Source organism: Manis javanica, chromosome 4 (assembly GCF_040802235.1).
Source record: "Manis javanica isolate MJ-LG chromosome 4, MJ_LKY, whole genome shotgun sequence".
NCBI classification, from domain to species: Eukaryota; Metazoa; Chordata; class Mammalia; order Pholidota; family Manidae; genus Manis; species Manis javanica.
Genome location: NC_133159.1, coordinates 17,084,849 through 17,107,416, shown reverse-complemented (window position 1 = coordinate 17,107,416; position 22,568 = coordinate 17,084,849). Strand labels below are relative to the sequence as shown.

At 44.1% G+C, this 22,568-nt stretch overlaps 1 protein-coding gene across 5 annotated transcripts in view; it reads left to right on the top strand.

The window, feature by feature from the left end:
• LUZP1 (leucine zipper protein 1) overlaps positions 1-22,313 on the top strand; it is an 82,873-nt gene extending 60,560 nt beyond the window's left edge. For all 5 annotated transcript variants that reach the window (XM_073233384.1, XM_073233382.1, XM_073233381.1 and 2 more), the window contains 2 exons: positions 13,587-16,771; positions 18,406-22,313. In XM_073233384.1, coding sequence (XP_073089485.1) covers positions 13,706-16,771; positions 18,406-18,561 — 3,222 coding nt within the window. In that variant the 5' untranslated portion in view covers positions 13,587-13,705 and the 3' untranslated portion in view covers positions 18,562-22,313. The remainder of the gene's footprint in view (positions 1-13,586; positions 16,772-18,405) is intronic.
• The last annotated feature ends 255 nt before the right edge of the window (positions 22,314-22,568 follow it).

Below are 22,568 nucleotides of genomic sequence, written 5' to 3'. Positions count from 1 at the left end.
ATTCCATTGTGTATATGTACCACATCTTCTTTATCCATTCATCTACTGATGGACACTTAGGTTGTTTCCATTTCTTGGTTATTGTAAACAGTGCTGCGATAAACATAAGGGTGCATATGTCTTTTTCAAACTGGGCTGCTGCATCCTTAGGGTAAATTCCTAGGAGTGGAATTCCTGGGTCAAATGGTATTTCTATTTTGAGTTTTTTGAGGAACCTCCATACTGCTTTCCAAAATGGTTGAACTAGTTTACATTCCCACCAGCAGTGTAGGAAATATCTTCATTTCTTTACCAAACATCTATAAGGTTCCTACCTGCCCTGTCACGGTATTCAGTGCCCAGGACAGAAAAATAGATGACACAGTCCCCGCTCTTGCATCTCAAAGCCCAGTAGAGGAATACAAATATATGAGCAAGTATGTACCATTGGTATTGTAATAGAAGTATCCACAAAGTTTAGAGAGGTGCATTTTGGTTGGGGGAGGGGCTGCTTGAAAGGCTTTAGAGAACAAGTACTTAGTGAGAGATGGTCTCCATCAGAATGGGGCAGGGCGGCTGGAAGGAAGAGAGCAGGGAAGGGGCAGTTCTGAACTTGTTCCTCCAACATTGCCACCTCAGCTTCTGCACTTGGTGTGAGATTTCAGGGGCCTCTGCGCTACACTCTGATCACACTCCAGCCTCATCAGTTACCTGCCCTGCTCTTCCCCTGTGTCTCATGTCAGTCCTGCTGAGTTAAAGCTCCCCAGATACAGCAGATGTTTTGTTCTTCCCCTTCCCCTCCCTCCTTTTCTTTCTACCCTACCTCCTTGCTTTCCTCTTTACTTCCTTCCTTCTTGTAAGCAATTATTTTATGCCCTTTATGTTCAAATTGCTGGAGAGACAGCAGTAAAAAACAGCTTACAAACAAACAAAAAAAAAACCCATGTTCCTGACCTCATGGATCTTACATTCTAGTAAAAAATGTCAGATAGTAAGCAAATTCACAAGGAATCAAGTGGTTAAGTGTGCTAAGAAAATAAGTAGGGTATCTTGGCTTAGAGCCATCCAAAGATAGAATGAGTTACCCTGGGAGGAAATGAGTGTCTTTCCTGTCATTGGAAGTGTTTGAATAGGAGCTGAGTGACTCCTTGCTAGGTAACTTGCACATTGAGTGGGAGGTTGGATCAGATGATCTCTAAGTCCTTTCCAGCTGGGAGATCTCTATACGCTAGTTGGGCTACTAACCCTGTCATTCACATATCTAAAAAACATGAATTTGTGTTTCTGGGAAAAATCTTTTAAGCCCAGGAATTAAATAGAAACACTCAAGAAGTGGTGATGAGATGTGGACAAGCTAGAGTTTTAAGACAGTTAACTAGAAATGGTCAGGAGGAAGCTGCTTAAAAATAGTTCTCCCATTTTCCTTTAGATCAGGGGTGGTCCACAGGCTCACTGCCTATTTATTTAAATAAAGTTTGAAACACAACCATGTCATTTCCCATTATTGTGTATGGCTGCTTCACACTACAGTGGCAGAGTTGAGTAGTTGGGACGGGTACTTTAGGTAATATAAGCCTAAAATATTTACTATAAACTAAGTTGTATACTTAAGTGTATACTATCAAACTTTTAAAAATATTTGCTGACCCCCTACTTTAAATGACTGTTGGGAACAGGAAGTGAATCATGGCAGCTCTGTGGGGGGAAAGGGCAGGGCAACGTTGATTATGTTCTATTTCAGACCTTCCTGGTCCAGTAGGACAGGAAGAAGAGCCAGCCTCCAAAATGCTGGATAGGGGCCCCTTGGAACTGGGTTCAAGAACTTCAGCAAAAAGGAGCCTTGACTGAGAGAGACAGTTAGTTGGTGCTGTATCTTTCTAGTAGGAACTGGAACTGAGCTGGACAGTGGTCTGGAGGGCATGTTGGCATTAAAGGATGAGACTACCCTTCCTTTACTTTCCTGTGATTTCTGAGGTTTAATATAAACAGTTTCCTTCCCAGACCCCACTCTTGGGCACAGTTAGTCACTGTAATTTTCTAGTGCACATATATCAGGTGGTAAAATGTGCTAAGCAAAGAAAGCAGGATAAGAGGATAGGGAGTGAAAGAGTGGCTGCTATGTTGTATAAGATGGTCAGGGAGGTTTTTTACTGTTGTTTTATAATTGGTTCTAGCTGATTTGTTAGGCAAGGGTCAGGTCTAGATCTGCCTGTAGCACTTGGCAAAATGCTGGTACATCACAGATGCTCCATAGATGTCTACTAAATACATGAATTTTACTGGGATACACATATGTAATGGTGAATGTAGGTGGCACTGGGAAGAGAGGCATCTACTTCTTCCCTTTGTGGATGGTCCTGGAGGCAGCAAAGCATTTATTTCTTTGGTTATGCTTAGGGCCAAAAGGTCAGAGATAAGTGATACTCTGACCCCATTTTTGATCCATTTCCTTGTTTTCCCCGGGTAGGAAGGCTGATTTTAGAGAGTTGCTGTTTTTAGGAGTGTTGTGCCTGGTAAAACTTATCTTAGGTATGCATAGGACTTTTCAAGGTATTTTTGCTGACTATTTTGCCGTGAGGTAGGTCAGGTTGATACTTTATTTTTTCAGAGGAAGGTACTGGGGCATAGAGATCAATGTCTTGGCCAAATAGGGTAGCATTCTTAAAAGAGTATGGACTTTTTGTGGGCAAAGGGTCTGTTTGTTTCTATGCAGAAGATCAAGGCCTAGCTTGGATACCCTGAAAATGAACTAAGATACGATATGAGGAGGAGCTTCCGGCATCAGCACTCTCTGGAGGACTTGTGCCGGGGGATGATCATCAAAAAGCCTCCACAGGGATCCGGACGATGCTGCGGTTGTGGCTGCATCCAGCCCACCGTCTCCTGGACTTGCCATAGGAATGAGGAGGGAGATGTCTAGGCTGGTATGTGCATACAGTGAGACAATGAATTTGACCGGATCTGTACTGTTGGAACTCAACAAGGAGTTGGGAGGGGTGCAAGTTGTAGCACTCCAAAATCTCATGACTATAGACTATCTATGGTTAAAAGAACATATGGGATGTGAACAGACCCCAGAAATGGGCTGCTTTAATTTGTCTGATGGTTCAAGTACAGTTGGACAATATCCATCATATCATAGATAAATTTTCACAAATGCCTAGGGTGCCTAAATGGTTTTCTTGGCTTCACTGGAGATAGATGGTAATTATAGATTTGCTTTGTTTATGTCACCGTATTCCTATTATGTTAATATGTGTGTGCAAATTAGTTAGTAGTTTAAAACCTATACATACTTAAGGTACTATACAAGAAGATATGTCAAAGAAATAATCAATCCTCCCATGTTTCCTTCATATGCTACATCTATAGCTTTTCTTCTTCCTTCCTAATTACAACCCTTAAATAGAATTCGTGCCTCATATCGAATTTACCAAGTATCATAATTCCTCCAGGTGGTAAAGATACCTCGAGACAAGTGCTGGGCATAGAAGCCACAGGGCATAAATCTGCAAAGAAGTAAAAAGCTAACCTTTGCAAACAATATGGCTTCTCTCTCACTTACCAACTTTACATTTCCCTGTATGGCCCCGGAAGATGACTGGTTAGCCAGAGATGGGTAAGATTCCTCAAGGGAGGAACAACCTAAGACAGGCACAGTCGCAGGGGGGCCATCAGGTGAGAATTTGGGGATCAACAGAGGTGAGGCTCAGAACCTCACCCCCCCTGCTTTGAGGGAAATCTTCTGCATCTGTGGATGTCTTGCTGCCCTTGTCTAGCCTGGATTAATACTTAGTCCATAGGCACACACCCGATCATCTGATCATCTACATTTGCCTTCTTACAGCACTAAACTATGTTTTCTACCTTTATCTTGCATCTACCTACCACTTCAGCATTTTATTAAAAATAAAAATAATAATAATAATAGGAGAAATGTGGGATCAACATATAAATCAAGTACAAAAATCAAACGAATATTCATATTTGACCTGATTGTTTATAGGTCATAATGCATGATCAAAACCGAAAGTTTCTGTGATGAATGCCCTTGTACTGTTCACCATGTAAGAATTTATTCACTATGTAAGAATTTGTTCACCATGTAAGAACTTGTTTGTTATGCTTCAGAAGATTGGAGACTGACGAGAATTAGGCTTGAGATGGATTAATGATTGTACATTGAGCATTGACCCCCCTATACTGAATTGTATTGTTGTTAACAACCATTTGATCAATAAATATGAGAGATGCCCTCTCAAAAAAAAGAAGAGTATGGACTTTGAAACTAGACCTAGGGTTGACATCTGGCTCTCCTCACTACCTGTGTGACCTTGGGCAAGTTTGAAGGGCCCTGTCCCATAAGGTTATCGTGAAGGCTGAATAAAATAATAGCAAATGGCTGCTGTTGACACATGGGCAAGGCATTCTGCTAAGCATACCATATTGTCTTTGTATGCATGAGAAAACCTCAAAAAAGTAATTTAAGAAAAAGTAAACAGTAGGTCTGGGATTCCTAAAGATAAAGCATGTATATTAAGTACTTAATATATTATCTGTGGTGGTATAGTGGTGCTCAATTTGTGGTTGTCCTTTATTTGTTCCCTATAAACCCTTTTGTTACTTATCTGTGCAAAGTCAGTGCTCCTCACTTTGCAAAGTGAGAGTTTGTGGGGAGGTGAGTTTACACAATGGGAAGAATCCTGGATAGTCAGGAGACTAGAATCCTTGGCTTTGCTAAGTAGCTGGAGAATATAATACATATACACAATATTTGCTTCTGGGGGTCAGTTTCTTCATTTTTAAAATAAGTGGATTGGGCCAAATAGGTGGTTTTATTTTAAGTAAAAGCAGTAGAACTCTTCCTTTACAGTCATATGGGGGAAGAAAGCTCAGTGTGTTAAGATGCTGAAACCAGTGGCTTTGGCTGACTGAGAGGAGACTAAAGCTCAGTCTGTTCCTCCCCTGCTCCCCTTCTCCTAGACCATCTCCAAGGGGATTTGCTAAGCCTGGTTCAAAATCTGTGGACCTAAATGATCTTTTAGCTACGTTTTGGCTCTGATATCACATTCAAGGAGTAGAAGAACCAGAATGTTCTCTGCTTTTGTGGGACTTGGCCTAGTAACGAGAGCTACATAGCCTGTAAGTGGTGTGGTTTTCCGGTATTTATGTCCCATTTCAATGACATAGACCAGAAAGCCAGAAGGGGACTTGTCCAGCAGGGAAAAGCACTGTGACCGAGACACTATGCAAGTGGCATAGGGCTTGGGATGAGATCATCTGGTGCATTACTGCAGGACCTGGTATCTGTGCCGGCTGCATCTGCTCCTGGCAGTTGTTCTCTCCTTTGTAATCCCCGAGTAGCTCATTGAAGCGTTTTGATTATTTTATGTTCATGGTTAGTGCCAAAGGGCTGACCGACCATTAATAATTAGGGGGTTCATTCACCCATTCATTCATTAAATTTTAAGCATTGTGTGCTAGGCTTCCTGCTGGGTACGGAGAACACAGTGGTGAATAAGAAACAAGTTGAGGAGACAAAATGAGCGAATAAAACTTGACTACAGTGACAAGTGCTGTGGTGGGACCAATACAGCCTCTGTGAGCAAGAAAGAGAGGCCCTGATCTCGCCTGGGGTTTTGGGAAGGAGGCACTCCAGGAAGTACCAGTCAAGCTAGTAAAGGTCCGGGGGTGAGGCGGCCACATTTGTGGGACCGCAAGCCTGCAGAGCCTGTGCGGAGGAGTTAGAAGGTGAGGCTAAAGAAGAGGTAGACGGCCAGATCACGATGCCATGTTGGGGAGTTTGGACTTCATCCTGAGAGCCATGAGGACCTTTAAAGGCTTTTGAATAGTGAAGTATATTGTAACTCTTTCTCTTTACTCCTAGGAAGTATTTATTCTTACTGGGTTTGGTTTTTCCTTCCTTGTGCTGCACTGGTTGATTCATATCAGAGTCTTGAATAAGAACATGTAAAATTGGCACTAAAAGCCAAATGAATAAAAAAGCAATATAATTTCTGGACTCTTAATTCAGGATTATTATAATGTATAAATGGGGATATACTAAAGCTTAACATTTCTTTCTGGAGAAAAAGGGCTTTTTGTATGAAAACTAGTATAAACTAGTTTAAGTAAGATTTGTTGAGGGTACTGTTTCATTTTGGGGCAAACTGAGGTTTTTTTAAACATATCTGTTGAGTTATAATTTACATATCATAAAGTTCATCTCTTTAAAGCATACAATTTAATGGCCTTCTCACATATTTATGAGGATCAGCTGCTTTAAGACATTTTGTAGAATCATTATATATCATTTGTCTTCCAGTAACTGCTCTGCCAACACAGATCCTTTGTATCTGCTCATTTAAAATGGTTTATGGCCCATAGTTACTCAGTCCTCCATCCCCTTCCACCCTGTGTATAAACTGATGAAGTTTTGTTATTGTACCACTAGGCAGAAGACCAAAAACAAGTGTTTTTGTATGTGGTACTCAAAGTAGAAAAGTGGATGGGGAGTAAAGAAAAAGTCTTCTTTCTTATAAAAAAATACATAAACGTAGGGTTTTTTCCCCTCTGTCCATTTTTGAGAGTAAGGGAGCACGCAGTCTGGGAAAAGGAGGAGAAAGGACTACAGCAAGCAAAGGGAGAGGACAGAGAAAGATGTGCCCAAGGACGCGGAGAGGTGGAGAGGGAGAAATCATCAGGGAGTGCGCCGTGTCCGAGAGGCGGCGGGAGGGAGCCTCTGCATTTCCAACACTTGCAAGCCCCAAGGCCTTGGTGTTTTTTCAGAGCTGAGCTTGAGCTCCCTCTGGTGGTTCTAGGCTAGGAGTGCACTCTTAGAAGGGATCTTGGATTGGAGAGAAGTGGATCTATCATCTTAAATCTCACGGAAAGTTTTTTTTTTTTTTTTTTAGGAGAGCAAGGTACAGGCTTTTATTTAGAGATACAGTGAAAGGACAGAGCTCCCGGCTCACGCCTGGAGGGGACAAGAGAGTCCCAAAGGGTTTGTTTTTTGTCCTGGGTTTTCTTATGAAATTATTGTTGAGTCCATTTTTCTCCAAATGATGGCTGTTTTTCTCTTTTGGTTTAGACGGTGCCCCCTCCCTCCTTTCCTCTAGTTTTAAATCTAATTTTATCAGACTGTATCACCCAGAACCTTTATTGTTGCTGTCATCTACTGACCCCTGGAGTCAGTGTTCCTAATTTCTCAATGGCTTTAGCTTCTTGTTTAATGTCACTCTTTCCAACACTAGTCCTGTTTGTGGTGGTTTGAATGTACAGTTCCATGATCTCTGCTGCACCTTTGCCTCTGTTATTTCTCTTTTCCAGTGATCTTACCCACTGCCCACCTCCAGCATTCCCATGGTCATACTTATTTTTACTTTTTTATTTACCTTTTTCGATTTAAGCAATTTTCGGTTCACAGCAATATTAAGGGGAAGGTGCAGGGAGTGTCTGTTAAGGTCTTTGGTCCATTTTTGAACCAGGTTGTTTGTTTTCTTACTGTTGTTTTAAGAGTTCTTTGTATTTTGTTGATAACAATTCTTTATCGCGTGTCTTTTACAAATTATTATTTTCCCCCAGTCTGTGGCTTGTCTTTTCATTTTGATGCAGCCCAGCTTATGTTATTTCATGGATCATGCCTTTGGTGGTGTATTTAAAAAGCCATCACCATACCTAAGATCATCTAGCTTTTCTCCTATGTTATCGTGGAGGCATTTGAAAGTTTTATGCTTTACTTAAGGTCTGTGATCCATTTTGAGTTAATATTTGTGAAGAGTGTAAAGAGTGCATCTAGATTCATTGTTATGCACTGTTTGTTGAAAAGACTCCTTTTTGCTTCATTGGATTACCTTGGCTTCTTTGTCAAAGATGACTTGACTGTTTAGGTGGCTTTCTTTCTGGACTCTATTCTGTTTGATCTTTTTCTCTCACCACTACCACACTGACTTGATTACTGACTTGACTGACTGCTTTGTAGTAAGTTTTAAAGTTGGGTCATGGTCAGTCCTCCAACTCTCTTTTTTTCCTTTAATATTATGTTGGCTATTCTGGGTCTTTTGTCTCTGCACGTAAACTTTAGAATCAGTTTGTGAACACAAAATAACTTGCTGGGATCTTGATTTAGATTGCATAGAATCTGTAGGTTAAGTTGGGAATAATTGACATTAGACAATATTAAACCTTCTTATCCACAAACATAGAATATCTCTTCATTTATTTCTTTTTTGATTCATCAGAGTTTTGTAATTTTCTTCACATAGACCTTGTACATATTTTGTTAGATGTATACCTGTGTATTTTCATTGTGGGGAGGGATGCTAATGTAAATGGTATTGTGTTTTTAATTTCAAATTCCACTTGTTCATTGCTGGCATATAGGAAAGTTATTGGTTTTTCTATGTTATGTTAACCTTGTATCCTGCAACCTTACTATAATTGCTTATTCTTAGAATTTTTTTGATTCATTTGTATTTTTTTGATTTGTTTGTATTTTCTCCATAGACAATCATATCATCTGCTAATAATGAGTTTTATTTCTTCTTTCCCTTCCCTTCTTCTCTCCCTTCCCCCCTTTCCTTCCATTCTTGTCTCATTTCTTGATCTCTTATCTTACTCTGTTATCTAGGACTTCCAGTATAATTTTGAAAAGCTGTAGTAAGGGGGGACATCCTTGACTTGGTCTTGATCTTAGCAGGAAAGCTTTGAGTTTCCCACTATTAAGAATGATGTTAGCTGTAGGGTGTTTGTAGATGTTTATCAAGTTGAAGAAATTCCCCTCTACTCCTAGTTGCTGATAGGTTTTATCATGAGTATTGGATTTTGCTAAATGCCTTTTCTGCATCTGTTGACATGATTATGTGGTTTTTCTTCTTTAGCCTGTTAATATACTGAGTTATGTTAATTGATTTTTGAGTATTGAACCAGCCTTGTATACCTGGGATAAATTTCACTTGGTCATGGTCTAAAATTTTTTTTATATGTTGTTGGATTCGGTTGGCTAATATTTTGTTGAGGATTTTTACTACATTTATGTTCATGAGAGATATTGGTCTGTGTTTTCTTGTAATGTCTTTGGTATTGGGGTAATGCTGGCCCCATAGAATTAAGAAGTATGCCCTCTGCTTCTAACTTCTGGAAGAGATTGTAGAAAATTCATACAATTTCTTTCTTAAATGTTTGGTATAATTACCAGGGAACCCAGCTGGGCCTGGTACTTTGTGTTTTTGAAGGTTAATTATTGAATCAATTTCTTTAATAGATATAGTCCTATTTATGTGAATTTTGACAGATTATGTCTTTCAAGGAATTGGTCCGTTTCATCTAGGTCATCAAATTTGTGGGCATAGAATTGTTCATAACTTTCCTTAATTACCCTTTTAATGTCCATGGGATCTGTAGTGATGTGTCCCCTCATTTCTGGTGTAAGTATTTTGTGTCTTTGCTCTTTTTCTTAGTTATCCTGGCTAGAGAGGCTTTTTGATCTTTTCAAAGAAACAGGTTTTGGTTTCATTGATTTTTTTCCTTCCAATTTTGTTTTCAGTTTCATTGATTTCTGCTCTAATTTTCATTATTTTTCTTCAGTTAACTGGTTTGGCTCAGTTAACTTGCTCTTCTTTTTCTAGTTGCTGAAGATGGAAGCTTAGATTAATTGTAGACCTTAATTTTTTCCTAATATATACATGCAGTGCTACAAATTTGCATTTAAGCATTGCTTTCACTACACCCCATAAATTTGATAGTTATATTTTTATATATTCATTCAGTGAAAATACTAAGAAATTTTGAGATTTCTTCTTTGATCCATGTGCTATTTAGAAAAGTGTTGTAAAAAGTATTTTGGGACTTTCCAGCTATGTTTCTGGTATTGGTATCTAGCTTAATCCCACTGTTGTCTGAGGATATAGTGTATGATTTCTGTTCTTTTCAACTTGTTAAGGTGTGTTTTATGGCCCAAAAGAAGTCTTATCTCAGTGAATGTTCCATGTGAATTTGAGAAGGATGTATATTCTATGCTCCTTTTGGATGAAGTAGTCTGTATATGTCCATTATATCCAGTTGGTTGATGTTGTTGAGCTTAACTATACCCTTAACTGATGTTCTTCTGCCTGCTGGATCTATTTTTGATAGAGGGGTGTTGAACTCTTCATCTATAGTAGTGGATTCATCCACTACTGCAGTTCTGTCAGTTTTGCCTCACGTATTTTGATGCTCTGTTCTTAGGAGTATACATGTAAGTACTGTATGTTGTCTTGGGGAATTAACCCCCTTTTTGTGAAGTCTTCTGTCTGAAATTAATGTAGCTACTTGATTAGTATTAGCATATTATCTTTCTCCATCCCTTTCTTTTAATGTATATGTGACTTTATTAAAATTTAAAGTGGATTTTTGTAGACAATATATAATTGGGTCTTGATTTTTGATCCACACTGGCAGTTGATTTTAATTGGTATATCTAGACTGTTGATGTTTCAAGTGATTACATATATAGCTGGATTAATGTTTACTGTATTTGTTGCTCTTTTTTTTATCTTCTACTTTTTTTTTTTTTTTTGCCTTTTCTAAAAAGACAAAGTCTTGAGAATTTTATGTGGTTCCATTTTCTCTCTTTCCTTAGCATTTCAATTAAGCTTTTCAAAACTTTTTTTTTTTTTACTGGTTGTCCTAGAGTTTGCAAATGTACATTTACAGGTGTAGTTCAAGTACCTTAGAATAACAGTGTTCCTAATTGGTCTTTCCTGTCCATTGTATCATTGCTGTCATTCATTGCACTTATACATAAGCAATAAACACTGAACATACATTGTTGCTATTACGGCTTTGAACTATTATGTTAAATCAATTAATAAGAAAAATCAGAGTTTTATTTTACTTTCACTTACTCCTTCTCTAATGATCTTTCTTTATATGCTCTGAGTTTTTGACTTTGACTTACATCATTTTCCTTCTCACTGAAGAACTTATTTTAACATTTCTTGCAAGGCAGGTCTACTGGCACCAGATTCCCCTCAATATTGTTTGTTTAAGAAAGTCTTCACAAGTAATGACTCTGTAGCATCTTACTATACTGATAGTGACTGCAGTGGGGCAGGGTGGGGAGGGCTTGATAATATGGGTGAATGTTGAAAACACAGTGTTGCTTGTGTGAAACCTTCATAAGATTGTATATCAGTAATACCTTAATTAAACCCCCGCCGTCCCCAAAAAAGTCTTTATTTCTTCTTAATTTTTGAAGGATAATTTTGCAGGGTATAGAATCTAGGTTGGTGGGTTTTTTTCTCTCAGCACTTAAAATATTTCACTCCATTTTCTTGTTATACTTGTATGATTTCTGAGAAGTTGGATATAATTTTTATCTTTCCTCTTCTGTAGGTAATATGTTTTTTCCTTTGGTTTCTTTGAAGATTTTAAATTTATCTTTGATTTTCTGCATTGTGACTATGATATACCTAAGTGTTGAGTTTTTGTTTTTTGTTTTTGGCATTTATCCTGCTTAGTGTTCCAAGCTTCCGGGATCTGTGGTTTGGTGTCTGACGTTAGTTTTGGGAAATAGTCATTGGTGATTCAAATTTTTCTTCCTTCTCCTTCCTTCCTCTCTTCCTTCCACCTTTGTAGTTGCTCCACACTTCTTGAATATCCTTTTTTGTTCTTTTTTTCTCTTTGCTTTTCAGATTTGGAAGTTCCTATTGAACATACCAAGCTCAGAGATTCTTTACCCAGCTATGTCAGATCTACTAATGAGACTTAAAAAGCATTGAAAAGCATTCTTCATTATGTTACGGTTGTTTTTGATATCTAACGTTTCTTTTTCGTTCCTAGAATTTGTTTACGTTAGACATTTGTTGTTGCATCTTGTCTACTTTTTCCATTAGAGCTCTTAGCATATTAATCATAGTTGTTTTAAATTTGTCTGATAATTCGAACATATCTTTGCCATGTCTGAATCTGGTTCTGAGGCTTACTCTGTTTCTTCAAACTCTGTTTTTTGCCTTTTAGTATGCCTTGTAATTTTTTTGTTGAAAGATGGACATGATGTCCTGGATAAAAAGAAGTGAGCTAAATAGGCCTTTAGTGATGTGGTGGTAAGGTATAGAGGGAGGGGAAGCATTCTATTGTCCTATGAGTAGGTCTCAGTTTTTCAGTGAGTCTTTTTGCCTGGGCTGTGAACTTTATAAGTCACCTCCTGCCTCCCCACCTCCACCCAGTCCCTTAGGTGGTACAGGATGCCTAGAGTGGGCTGGAATTGGGTATTTTCCTTGCTGCAAGTCAGTTAGGCTCAGAGAGAACTCTAATAGGTTAGGCTCTGGTTTCAAAATGGTTACTTTTTCCCTTCCTCTGCTAGAAGCACAAGGGGTTTTTCTGTCATCTTCATTGTGAGAACCTGGTACAGCTCCAAAGCATGGAGGTAAAGCTTACAAAGTATGGTACATCCTCTCCAGGACTGAGACCCCCTGTTGTTTCAACTCTTAAAGAGTTGTCCCACACACTGAGCCTCCAGCACTTTGTCTAAAATTGCAGTTTAACTTTTCCTGCCCTGGTGCTAGTTCCTGTGGAGGCTTCTGTCTGGTAAACTGATTCTCAGTATCCACTTGCCTAATTTTTGGGTAAGCAGTTTTCTTTGTGATCTTAGCTCTCTGATGGAGCTAAGAAGAGTTGTTGATTTTCAGATTATTTGTTTGTTTACTTGTTTCAACTTTTTACTTGTTAGGATGAATTGATAATTTCTGAGCTCCTTACAAACTGCACCAGAAACTGGAAGTCTGCCCTCCCTTCTCTACGCTTTTTACTTCTTTTCTGCCTTAAATTAAAACAAACAAACAAACATTTTTTATTGTGGTAAAAATATGTATAACATAAAATATATCAATCTTCACCAATTCACCAATTTTAAGTGAAAAGTCCAGTAGTGTTAAGTATATATTCACCTTGTTGTGTAACCAATCTCTGGAACATTTTTTATCTCGTAGAACTGAAACTCTGTTCCCATTAAACAACTCATTTCCTCTTCCCCCTGACAGCCAGCCCCTGGCAACCACCATTCAACTTTGATTCTATGAATTTGACTGTTTTAGATATCTCTTATAAGTAAAATGATACATTATTTGTCTTTTGTGACTGGATTTTGTCACTAAGCACAGTGTCCTCAAGTTTCATCCATGTTGTAGCATGTTTCAGAATTTCCTTAAGATTGAATAATAATTTATTGTATATATATCACATTTTGTATATCTGCTCATGCACTGACAGACACTTGGGTGGCTTCCCGTTGGCTATTGTGAATACTACTGCTCACCTGAGGTTATGCAGGTGGCCAGTGGTAAAGGTCGTCTTACCTGCTGTGAGAAATGATGCACTCCTCTTTGTCTTTTTGCCGTGCTGCCACAGGAGGCATTCCTCATTAGGCTGAAACTAGGTGTCACCTTAGTATCAGCCATTCTTAAAGAACCAGTGTTTTCCTGAAGGTTAATCACATTCATTCGTTTAACAAATTCTAGCACGTGCTATGTTCTATGCTCAGTTACATACGGGGGCTCTTTTTACAACTGGGAGCTAAAGTGCAGAGTTTAGATTTGCTGCCTGACATGCTTTCTGCTTTCCTTCTGTAGAGTGATAATGGTCTCCAGCTGTCAAAGAAGGTTGTGGATGCCAAGAGAAAGGTAGCCATTTCTCATCCCCTTGAGTGGAACTGGATGCTTCTAGGAGCCCACGTTGGCTGGCAGTAGACATGGCTGAATTCACAAGCTACAAGGATACTGCCTCCAGCCGCCACCTGCGGTTTAAGTTACAGAGTCTAGGCCGCCGCCTTGATGAGTTAGAGGAAGCCACAAAAAACCTGCAGAAAGCAGAGGACGAGCTCCTGGATCTCCAGGACAAGGTGATTCAGGCAGAAGGCAGCAATTCCAGCATGCTGGCTGAGATTGAGGTGCTGCGCCAGCGAGTACTGAGAATCGAAGGCAAAGACGAGGAAATTCAGAGGGCAGAGGATCTGTGTCAGCTGATGAAGGAGAAACTTGAAGAGGAGGAAAACCTCACCCGGGAGCTGAAATCCGAGATTGAACGGCTTCAGACACGAATGGCGGAACTAGAGAAGCTAGAGGAGGCCTTCAGCAGGAGTAAGAACGACTGCACCCAACTCTGTCTGAGCCTGAACGAGGAGCGAAACCTGACAAAGAAAATCTCCTCTGAGCTGGAAATGCTCCGGTTCAAAGTGAAAGAACTGGAATCTTCTGAGGACCGCCTGGATAAAACCGAGCAGAGTTTAGTGTCAGAGTTAGAAAAGCTGAAATCATTAACTCTGAACTTTGTAAGTGAGAGGAAGTACTTGAATGAAAAGGAGAAAGAAAATGAGAAACTGATAAAAGAGCTCACTCAAAAACTGGAACAGAACAAAAAAATGAACCGAGATTATACACGGAATGCTTCTAACCTTCTGGAAAGGAATGACCTCCGGATTGAGGACGGTGTCCCCTCCACACTGCCGTCCAAAGAATCGAGGAGGAAGGGCACTCTGGATTTCCTCAAGCAGGTAGAGAACGAAACAAGAAACAGATCGGAAAATGAGAAGAACCGAAATCAGGAAGACAACAAAGTCAAGGACCTTAACCAAGAGATTGAGAAACTTAAGACACAAATCAAGCATTTTGAATCTTTGGAAGACGAGCTTAAGAAAATGAGGGCCAAAAACAATGACCTTCAGGATAATTACCTGAGTGAACAAAATAAAAACAAACTCTTAGCCAGCCAGCTGGAGGAGATAAAGCTGCAAATCAAGAAACAGAAGGAGTTAGAGAATGGGGAAGTGGCGGGGGAGGACGCTTTCCTGTCCAGCAGAGGCAGGCATGAGAGGACTAAGCTTAGAGGCCACGGGAACGAGGCATCTGTATCCAAGCACGCGCCCCGGGAAATGTCCCCTCAGCAGAAGCGGGAAAGGCACCGAAACAGGGAGTTCGCTCTCAACAATGAAAACTATTTTCTGGGCAGCAGGCAGGTTTCCTCTCCCAGTTTCCCCAACAGGCGGGCAGCCAAAGCTTCCAACACAGGGGCAGGTGCAGACAGTGGAGCTCAGGAGGCAAAGAGAACTGAAGACCGATTCGTGTCTGGCTCCTCTCAGAGCGAAGGGAGGAAGTCCAGGGAGCAGCCGCCAGTGCTCAGCCGCTACCCCCCCGCTGCTCAGGAGCACAGTAAAGCTTGGAAGGGTGCTCCCAAGCCAGGTGCTGAGGGTGGGCTAAAGGGAAAAGTGGAGAGGACGACGCGGACATTTAGTGATGCTGCCCATGGGTCTCTTCCCAGTGACATACTGGGAAGAGCTGACAAGAGTTCTGACATCTCCACTGAAGGCCTCTTTGGCAAGAGGGGGCAGGTGCTTGGCAACGGAAGTCAGATAACTCAGGCTTCAGACGCTGGCAGTTCTCAGGCCATTGGAGCTCTGGCCTCATCTAGGAGATCTTCCTCAGAAGGGCTTTCTAAAGGCAGAAAGGCTGCCAGTGGCCTGGAGACTGACGCCAGTTCCCCAAATTCCAAGCCTCCACTTTTATCAAAGTATCCTTACAGCTCCAGAAGCCAAGAGAATATCCTTCAGGGCTTTTCAACCCCAAATAAAGAGGGAGTTGATCGGCCTGTAGCAGCTGTGATGGAAGACAGCAGTCAGCATGAGGCCCTGAGATGTCGAGTCATCAAATCCAGTGGCTCAGAGAGGCCAGAGTCCGATGACGATTTGGACATGGCATCTCTTGTTACTGCCAAGTTGGTAAACACAACCATCACTCCCGAGCCAGAGCCCAAACAACAGTCCAACTCCAGAGAAAAAGCCAAATCCCGAGGGGGACTTAGAACCGCCCTGTTTGAGAATGATAAAGATGCGGGGACAGAAAATGAATCCATGAAACCTGTCAGAACCCCCTCCAATGCCGTGGAGTTCCCAGATGCCAATGGGGCTGCGGTAAAAAGCCAACAGCCCTTCAGCCCCCGAGAAGCCTTACGGTCTAGAGCCGTCATCAAACCTGTCATCATTGATAAGGATGTGAAAAAAGTCATGGGAGGATCTGGAACTGAGTCCCTGTTGGAGAAACAGAAGTCCACCTCCAAACCAGGGCCAAACAAAGTGACAAGCAGCATTACTATCTACCCCTCTGACAGCAGCAGCCCCAGGGCCGCCCCAGGCGAGGCCCCACGCGAGAGGCACATGTCCACCAGCAACATTCAGGTTGGGCCACCGGAGCTCACGTCGGTTAGCAACCACATCAGCTCCCCCTTTGAGCTCTCCATTCACAAACGTGACATCACCCTGCAGTTCACAGAAGCTGAAAGAATGGGAGATGGGCCCCTGAAGAACAGGCCAGAAACAGTGGTCTCTCGGAGCAGCATCATAATCAAGCCGTCGGATCCTGTGGAGAGGAACAGCCATGCACCCCCAGCGGAGACAATCAGGTGGAAGAGCCACAGTGCCCCTTCGGAAGTGGGCTCTTCAGATGCCAGACACGTTACTGTGCGGAATGCCTGGAAGGGTAGGCGAGACTTGAACTCTTTAGAAGAACCCCCAACGCGGATAGGTAAAAATGTTGAATCTACTAATGCTTACATCCAGAGGCTTTCCACAGACTTTGCAGACCCTGAACAGCCCAGGCTATACCTTCTTGAGCAGGGCACTCGAAAAGTAGGAAATTCAGGGGATGTCCCTGAACCCTTCTCCAGAAGGACCCAAAGTAGCCTCACCGTGTCAGAGGTGCTCACGCGTCGGAGTCGGGCAGGAGAGGCGGTCGCGGCTGCAGGCTGGAATCTCTCAGCAGGCATGGTCAGTCCACTCCCCTCCCTGTCTGCCTTCTCTGCCTCTTCCCCTTCCCTTCCCCTTTGTGTCCTCCACTTTCTCCCTTGCTCCCCGCTGCCCTGGCCTGTGTGACAGGATTATAGAGACCATGGGGCTGGGGAACACTGTAGGGCTGGGTAACTCAGGGAACTGTTGGAAATACGGTCGGTGCCTTGAAGGATGCAGTAGCTTGAAGAACGTATTTGGCAGAGCAGCATGAGTTTACAAAATCCTTTTCCAGTTTGTCTTCTCCATCTTGCCTTCACAAAAGTGGAGGCTTGGAATTTGGGGAACTGGCGTCAGTCTCCAGGCTACTGTGGCAAACTGTGTTCTCTCAGTTTGCCACAGTAGCCAAAGGAGCTTCCCTCCGGCCACAGAGCAACACCTGGACGCATGAAAACCGGCTGCAGGCACCGGGAAGCGCTGGGTGAGAGGGGGCCAGGGGGCCATTCTGCAGCACAGAGATGGGAGCCAGGGAGACGAGTTTCTGGCTGCCTCGGTTTAGGCAGTGGATGAGGAGAGCTAGGGCTTCCTGGGCCTCCTTAGTAAATTTTATGCCCAAGCATCACTTTCTTTTGCCCCAGACATCTGTCTGGCCTGTTACCATCAGTCTGAGGTCAGGGCTGGTTCATTATGACTCATTACAAGATAGTTAAAAACAGAGGCGGCCTTATTTGGCGATCAGTTAGAACAGCATCTGAAGGGGAGGCCCCCGGAGTGTCTGTCAGATGTGGAGCCTGTGATGATGAAAGGCATTTTGGGTCTAGACACTGTGTTAACTCGAAAAGTCCTGTACGTCTTCAGTACTGAAAACTTGACTAAGCAGCTCCCCGCCCATTATCTCATTCAGTCTAACAGGTATTACCTGTTATACCATGGGCAGGTACTATCCCCATTTTTTAGATGTAGAAACTGAGGGTCAGAGAGACACTAACTGCCCACCCAGAGCCACCGGAAGAGCTAAGATTTGAATCCAATATTCCTCTTTCTGATGCTCTTTCTACCCTGCCAGCCTGACTTTCCCACTCACGTGTGGCCTCTGATCGGCATTTGCTTGGGAGGACCAAGGAGAGCATCAGAAAGGCACAATTTTGGTAGAAGAGGAGAGGAGAAAGATGGGTGTTTAGAATCCTAGAGCTTTGAATATCTGAGCGAGCAGGTGAGGGGCAGGTACGGGATGTAAAGGGAAGGCAGGTGAACTTTTTGGTGGTATACAGGTGGGAAGCAGGAAGAGAGGCCTGCTTCCTCCCCTCCAATGGCTCCCTGCCAGAAGCATGCAGCATGCACGTGCGGGACTCAAGGACTGCCGGCCCCGACTGAGGGGAGCCCCTCCTGAGCCCCCATTTCAGGGCCTGTCTTTTCTAGATGACTCCTGCTCTGTTGTGAGCTCTCAGTCTGCCCAAGGAGCACCCAGCAGCCTGGAGTGCCCAGTCTCCTGATCTCCAAGGAACCTTTTATACTGGCCTGTCCTCAGACCAGTGTATCTTGGCAGTTAATGGAGGGGGGGTGGCCTGTCTGTACCCCATCTCCTCCTGGTGGGTTGGAGAGGACCACTTGCATGGGGAGGGTAAGTGTTCAGTACGTCATCCTCCACAGCTCACTTTTGTTACTCATTGGTACAGGAGGAAGGTGATGACTGCACACTCAGTGTCTACAGGCGACCGCACAACCCCCTGGGACGGTCTGAACTGCCTGGGAAGCAGGGGCTGCCCGAGGCTGGGCAAGGACAGGCCGAGGAACGGCTGCGGCCAGTCAGGCCCTGTGCTGAGGAAAACTGAGCCAGCCAGCGAGGTCTGCTGTCCCCTGGGCTCCTGCTTCTCGGCTCTCCACCTTCCCGCCCCATGAAGGACCCAAGGCCAGCTAACCAGGCTAGACTCCAGGCCTCGGCTGGGAGACTCTGGCAGACCAGGCTGTGCCCCTGCACTTCTGCCACTTGGTCAGAAGGCATCAGAAACTCCAAGCTGGACAGTCACCTGGGCCCAGTCTTCCCTGATGCATGAGTCCTCTTGTTGTCCCTGACCCCCAGGTAGGATGGACCCCTCTGGCTCCCAACGGGGGAAGATACAGAAACCCCTTTTATCCCCACCGCACAGCAGCAGCGGAAAGCTCTTCTCTGCTCCTTGTGGGTTGTGTCATAGGCAGCCGCTTCTGCGTGGTTAACGTTCTGACTTCTTAGTCTCCTCACTACATCCAGTTCCCGGGGCCTAAGTACCTGCTAAGACTTGCCAGCCATCAGCTCTGTCCAGGGGGCTTCCATTCTTTCCCCCTTTGGAGTTCCTCCGACTTCTACAACAGAAGAGGTCTGTGCTGCCTCTAAGGGGTCACGGGACTACCCTCCGGGTTGAAGCCTCAGACCTGGCCGTCTGGCTTGCCATTGTTTCCTGGGGGCAGAGCATGTGGACACCTACCTAATGGATCGACATTGCCCCCCACCCCCCACCCCCCTGCCCTGGCTCACTGTTCACCTTGCAGATGCATCTCCTTCCTTGGGTACCAGTGATGCTGCTGGCGTTGGCTGCTCTCCTGTGGCTGGATACCAACTTGTCGTTTCCACCTTTGGACTATTCCCAGACTAAAACTGGGCCTGACCCAGCATAGTCTGCCTTCTGGGAAGAGCCCAGCAAAGGGGAAAGTGGACAGGAAGAAGCCATTTCCCTTTAGTCACTCCACAAAGCAATAGCTCCATGAAAGGCATGGACACTGTTCCCCCTTCAGTCCCCCGCGGCAGAGGTATTGCACTTTACCACGTGGATGCATCCCCACAGAGTGCGCCCATGGTTCCGGCAAACCCGCTGACAAGTCTTCAGGGTTACTTCATTGGAGGAAAGGTAGTACGTGCCCACTGAGGGCCCCAGGTTCATTCAGTTCAAACTGCAACTAACCTTACAGGAAGCCACAAGTTAACGTTGGTTAGTTCCTTACAACAGTCACCTGGAATGTTGAAAAATAACCAGTATCCTTGGCAGCATTTCTATAGCATTCTCAGTTCCGAGAAAGGATCCCCCTTTCAAAGGCTGCCTTTATGAAGCAGTGCCTTCTTAGTGGGGGAGCATTAGACTGAGTCAGGAAAGCTGAATTTTTTCATGGCTTTGTACTTCCTTGCTGTGTGATGTTAGGCAAATCATTGTCCTCTTGGGGCCTCAGTTTCCCTATCTGTAAAATGAATGAATTCTTTGAAATGGGTGGTCTCAAAGGGTCCTACATCTGACCTGTTTACCCCAGTGTATGGGCAGGGGGGGGGGTGGTGATTCTTGCATTGCAAAGTATCTTCCAAATGGGTTGGGACAATGTGGGTTGTTTTTCTGGGCATTATTCTTTCCATGTGTTAATGTTTTCAGTTCCCCCGTTTTAATGTCATGAGCGTGAGCTCAGAGCAGCTCTCTTGGCTTCATTTTTCCCGTCTATAAAATGAAGGGGTAGATGAGATGGCCCTCGTTGGCAGCAGCCTTGCCCAGAGGCACATGGGTCTGGGTTCTTGGGCAGGTGCTTTCCCTAACACAGGCGTTTGGTTTATCTCGTTCCTGTGCTTCCTGAGTTACCTTCTCTGCCTCCTCAGTGCGGGAACCAGCATTCGTCCACCCCTGCCTGCATCAGGCTGGGCCATGCTGGAGGCTGGGAGCACCTCCCCTACTTTCAAGGACACGAGTGTGTTGCCGATCTAAGGGCGTTGTCATGTGGCTTGCCTTGCCTCCCATCGCTGCCTCAACTTAAAAGATGTTTTCAAAATTTCTTCCTGCTGCTGCTCCTGGATCACTGGCCAAGTTTGCTTGCTCAAGGCTTCCGGCTCTCACTTGTAGCCTTCCTGCCATTTTTCTCCACTGGTTGGCGACCCTGAGTCCAAAGGAAACTGACCTCTGTGGTGGTCAGTTGAGGGTACAGGAAACTACATCTGTGGCTCTTCTACGCTGGTGGAAACAGAAGGGAACCATGCCACGCCTACAAAGATCTCGCCAATAATTCTCATCCTTGGGTGCTGAAGCCCTGGATTCTGGTGCTGTAGCTCCTGGTGCCAAAGTCTGGATCTTTCCAGAGTTCAGCAGCGCCAGCATCTGCTGCTGCCCAAAATGCTCTGGGGAAGAGGGACAGCTGTGGTGCCCTCTTGCTGGGGCTCTATCTTAAAATCTGAGTGCAATAGGGTTTGATTGTAACCGTTATTTCAGGATAAATATTTTATTCATTTCCTTAATCTGCACACTTTCTAGAACCGCTGTAAAATAGATTTTATTTTTAAATATCGTCAGCATTGCAGAATATAGCATTTTTAACAGCAGGTGAGGCCTCTGGGCTTCAAATGGCTGGCAAGGCTGGCCCTCACATTCCAAAGTTGGAAGGCACATTTCTGAAAAGCAACTTACTTAGGTGTGACCATCTGGACCCAGGAGGAAACTTCCAAATAGAGTGGAGACCTGGTAGTTGAATAGTTTAGTCTAATCAAGCCAAATACTCCCACTGTCCCAGTCAACGAACCCACTTTTCTGACAAGCCTCTTTCGAGGCTTGGCGCTAAACTTACTGGCAGGTGTGTGGTTGTGGGAGGAGTCCTAGCAAGGCTGGGAACCTGGCGCTCCAGAGGGCTTGGCTGGAGGGAGCGGAGCTGGCTAAGCGCCGGGACCTGGTCTCCTGCTGCCTGCCACCTGTCTGGCGCCACGCTCACACTGAAACCCACAGAACGCTGCAGGGATGGCAGGTGGCAGCTGTGGCTATTCCAGCTGTTCAGTGGCAGTGGGACCTTTACAGTGTGGGCTACGGGGCCCTGCAGCGGGGCCAAGGATGCCAACCTCGGCCACAGGCAAGCTTGCACATAAATCCTCCTCCTCTCTTGGGGTATGGGAAGGTCTACACTGATCTTGGACTTCTCATCCTTGGGTAGTTTTTCTTTATATTTAGTGGGTTAGTGCCAAGTGCTACCACTTTCCAGGGAAGGAGTAGGGACCCAGGTTGGATCCCCTATCTGCCTTTGTTGGTGTGGGGTTTTGTTACTCCGACAAGACTGCTTTGGAAAAGCTGCTCTTAGGGACGATCTTTGATTGCCCTGGGTAGGGAACAGGCTTCTCATCCCCTCACAACCAAGGTCATAGGAAAGGGGCCCTATTTTCCTGCTGCTTCACAGCTCAACATGTACTGAATGGAATGTATTTTTAAGAGAATAAAGTCTATTTTTTTGTATTTTAAAGATTGGGAGGGCTACGGAAGTAGCCCAAGTAAACTGTTATTGCATTATAGGCCCCTTTGCTAGGGGGCACCAGCACCTGTCAGACCACACCTGCTTGCTCAGGCAGGTGCTCTGGCCTCGCCCCTGCCTCTTGGAGTCAAGGTGCAGCAGCTTCTCCCACATTCCTGCTCCAAGCATAGGACCAAGGAGGCCGCACCCTGTTGCTGGAAACCAGGGCGAAGCCGTGAGCGGTGACTCAGGGCTCCTCGGGTGCATGTGTATAGTTGAAGCCGCCTGTCTGCATGTATCCTCTGGCTCTATTGCTGTCTTGGCTCTACAGCACAGTATGTAACCAATAAAGCTCCCCAGTTTCCATGTGCTGTGTGTGTGTATGAGGAGTCAGTGATGCCATCTCTGCATATAACTGCTGTCTGCACTGGCGCAGTTCATGTATTTCAGTTTCATGTAAGGTATTCAGCTATCTTCTGATGCTCAGACTGCAAACAGCTGAGGCTTGGAAAAGGACATGCCAAAGACCCACGTTACTGAATGGGGTTAGAGTCATATAGCAACTATTTCATCGCTACATTTTATTTTTAGGCTTGTCTGTTCTCTCACACACACAAAGCTCTAA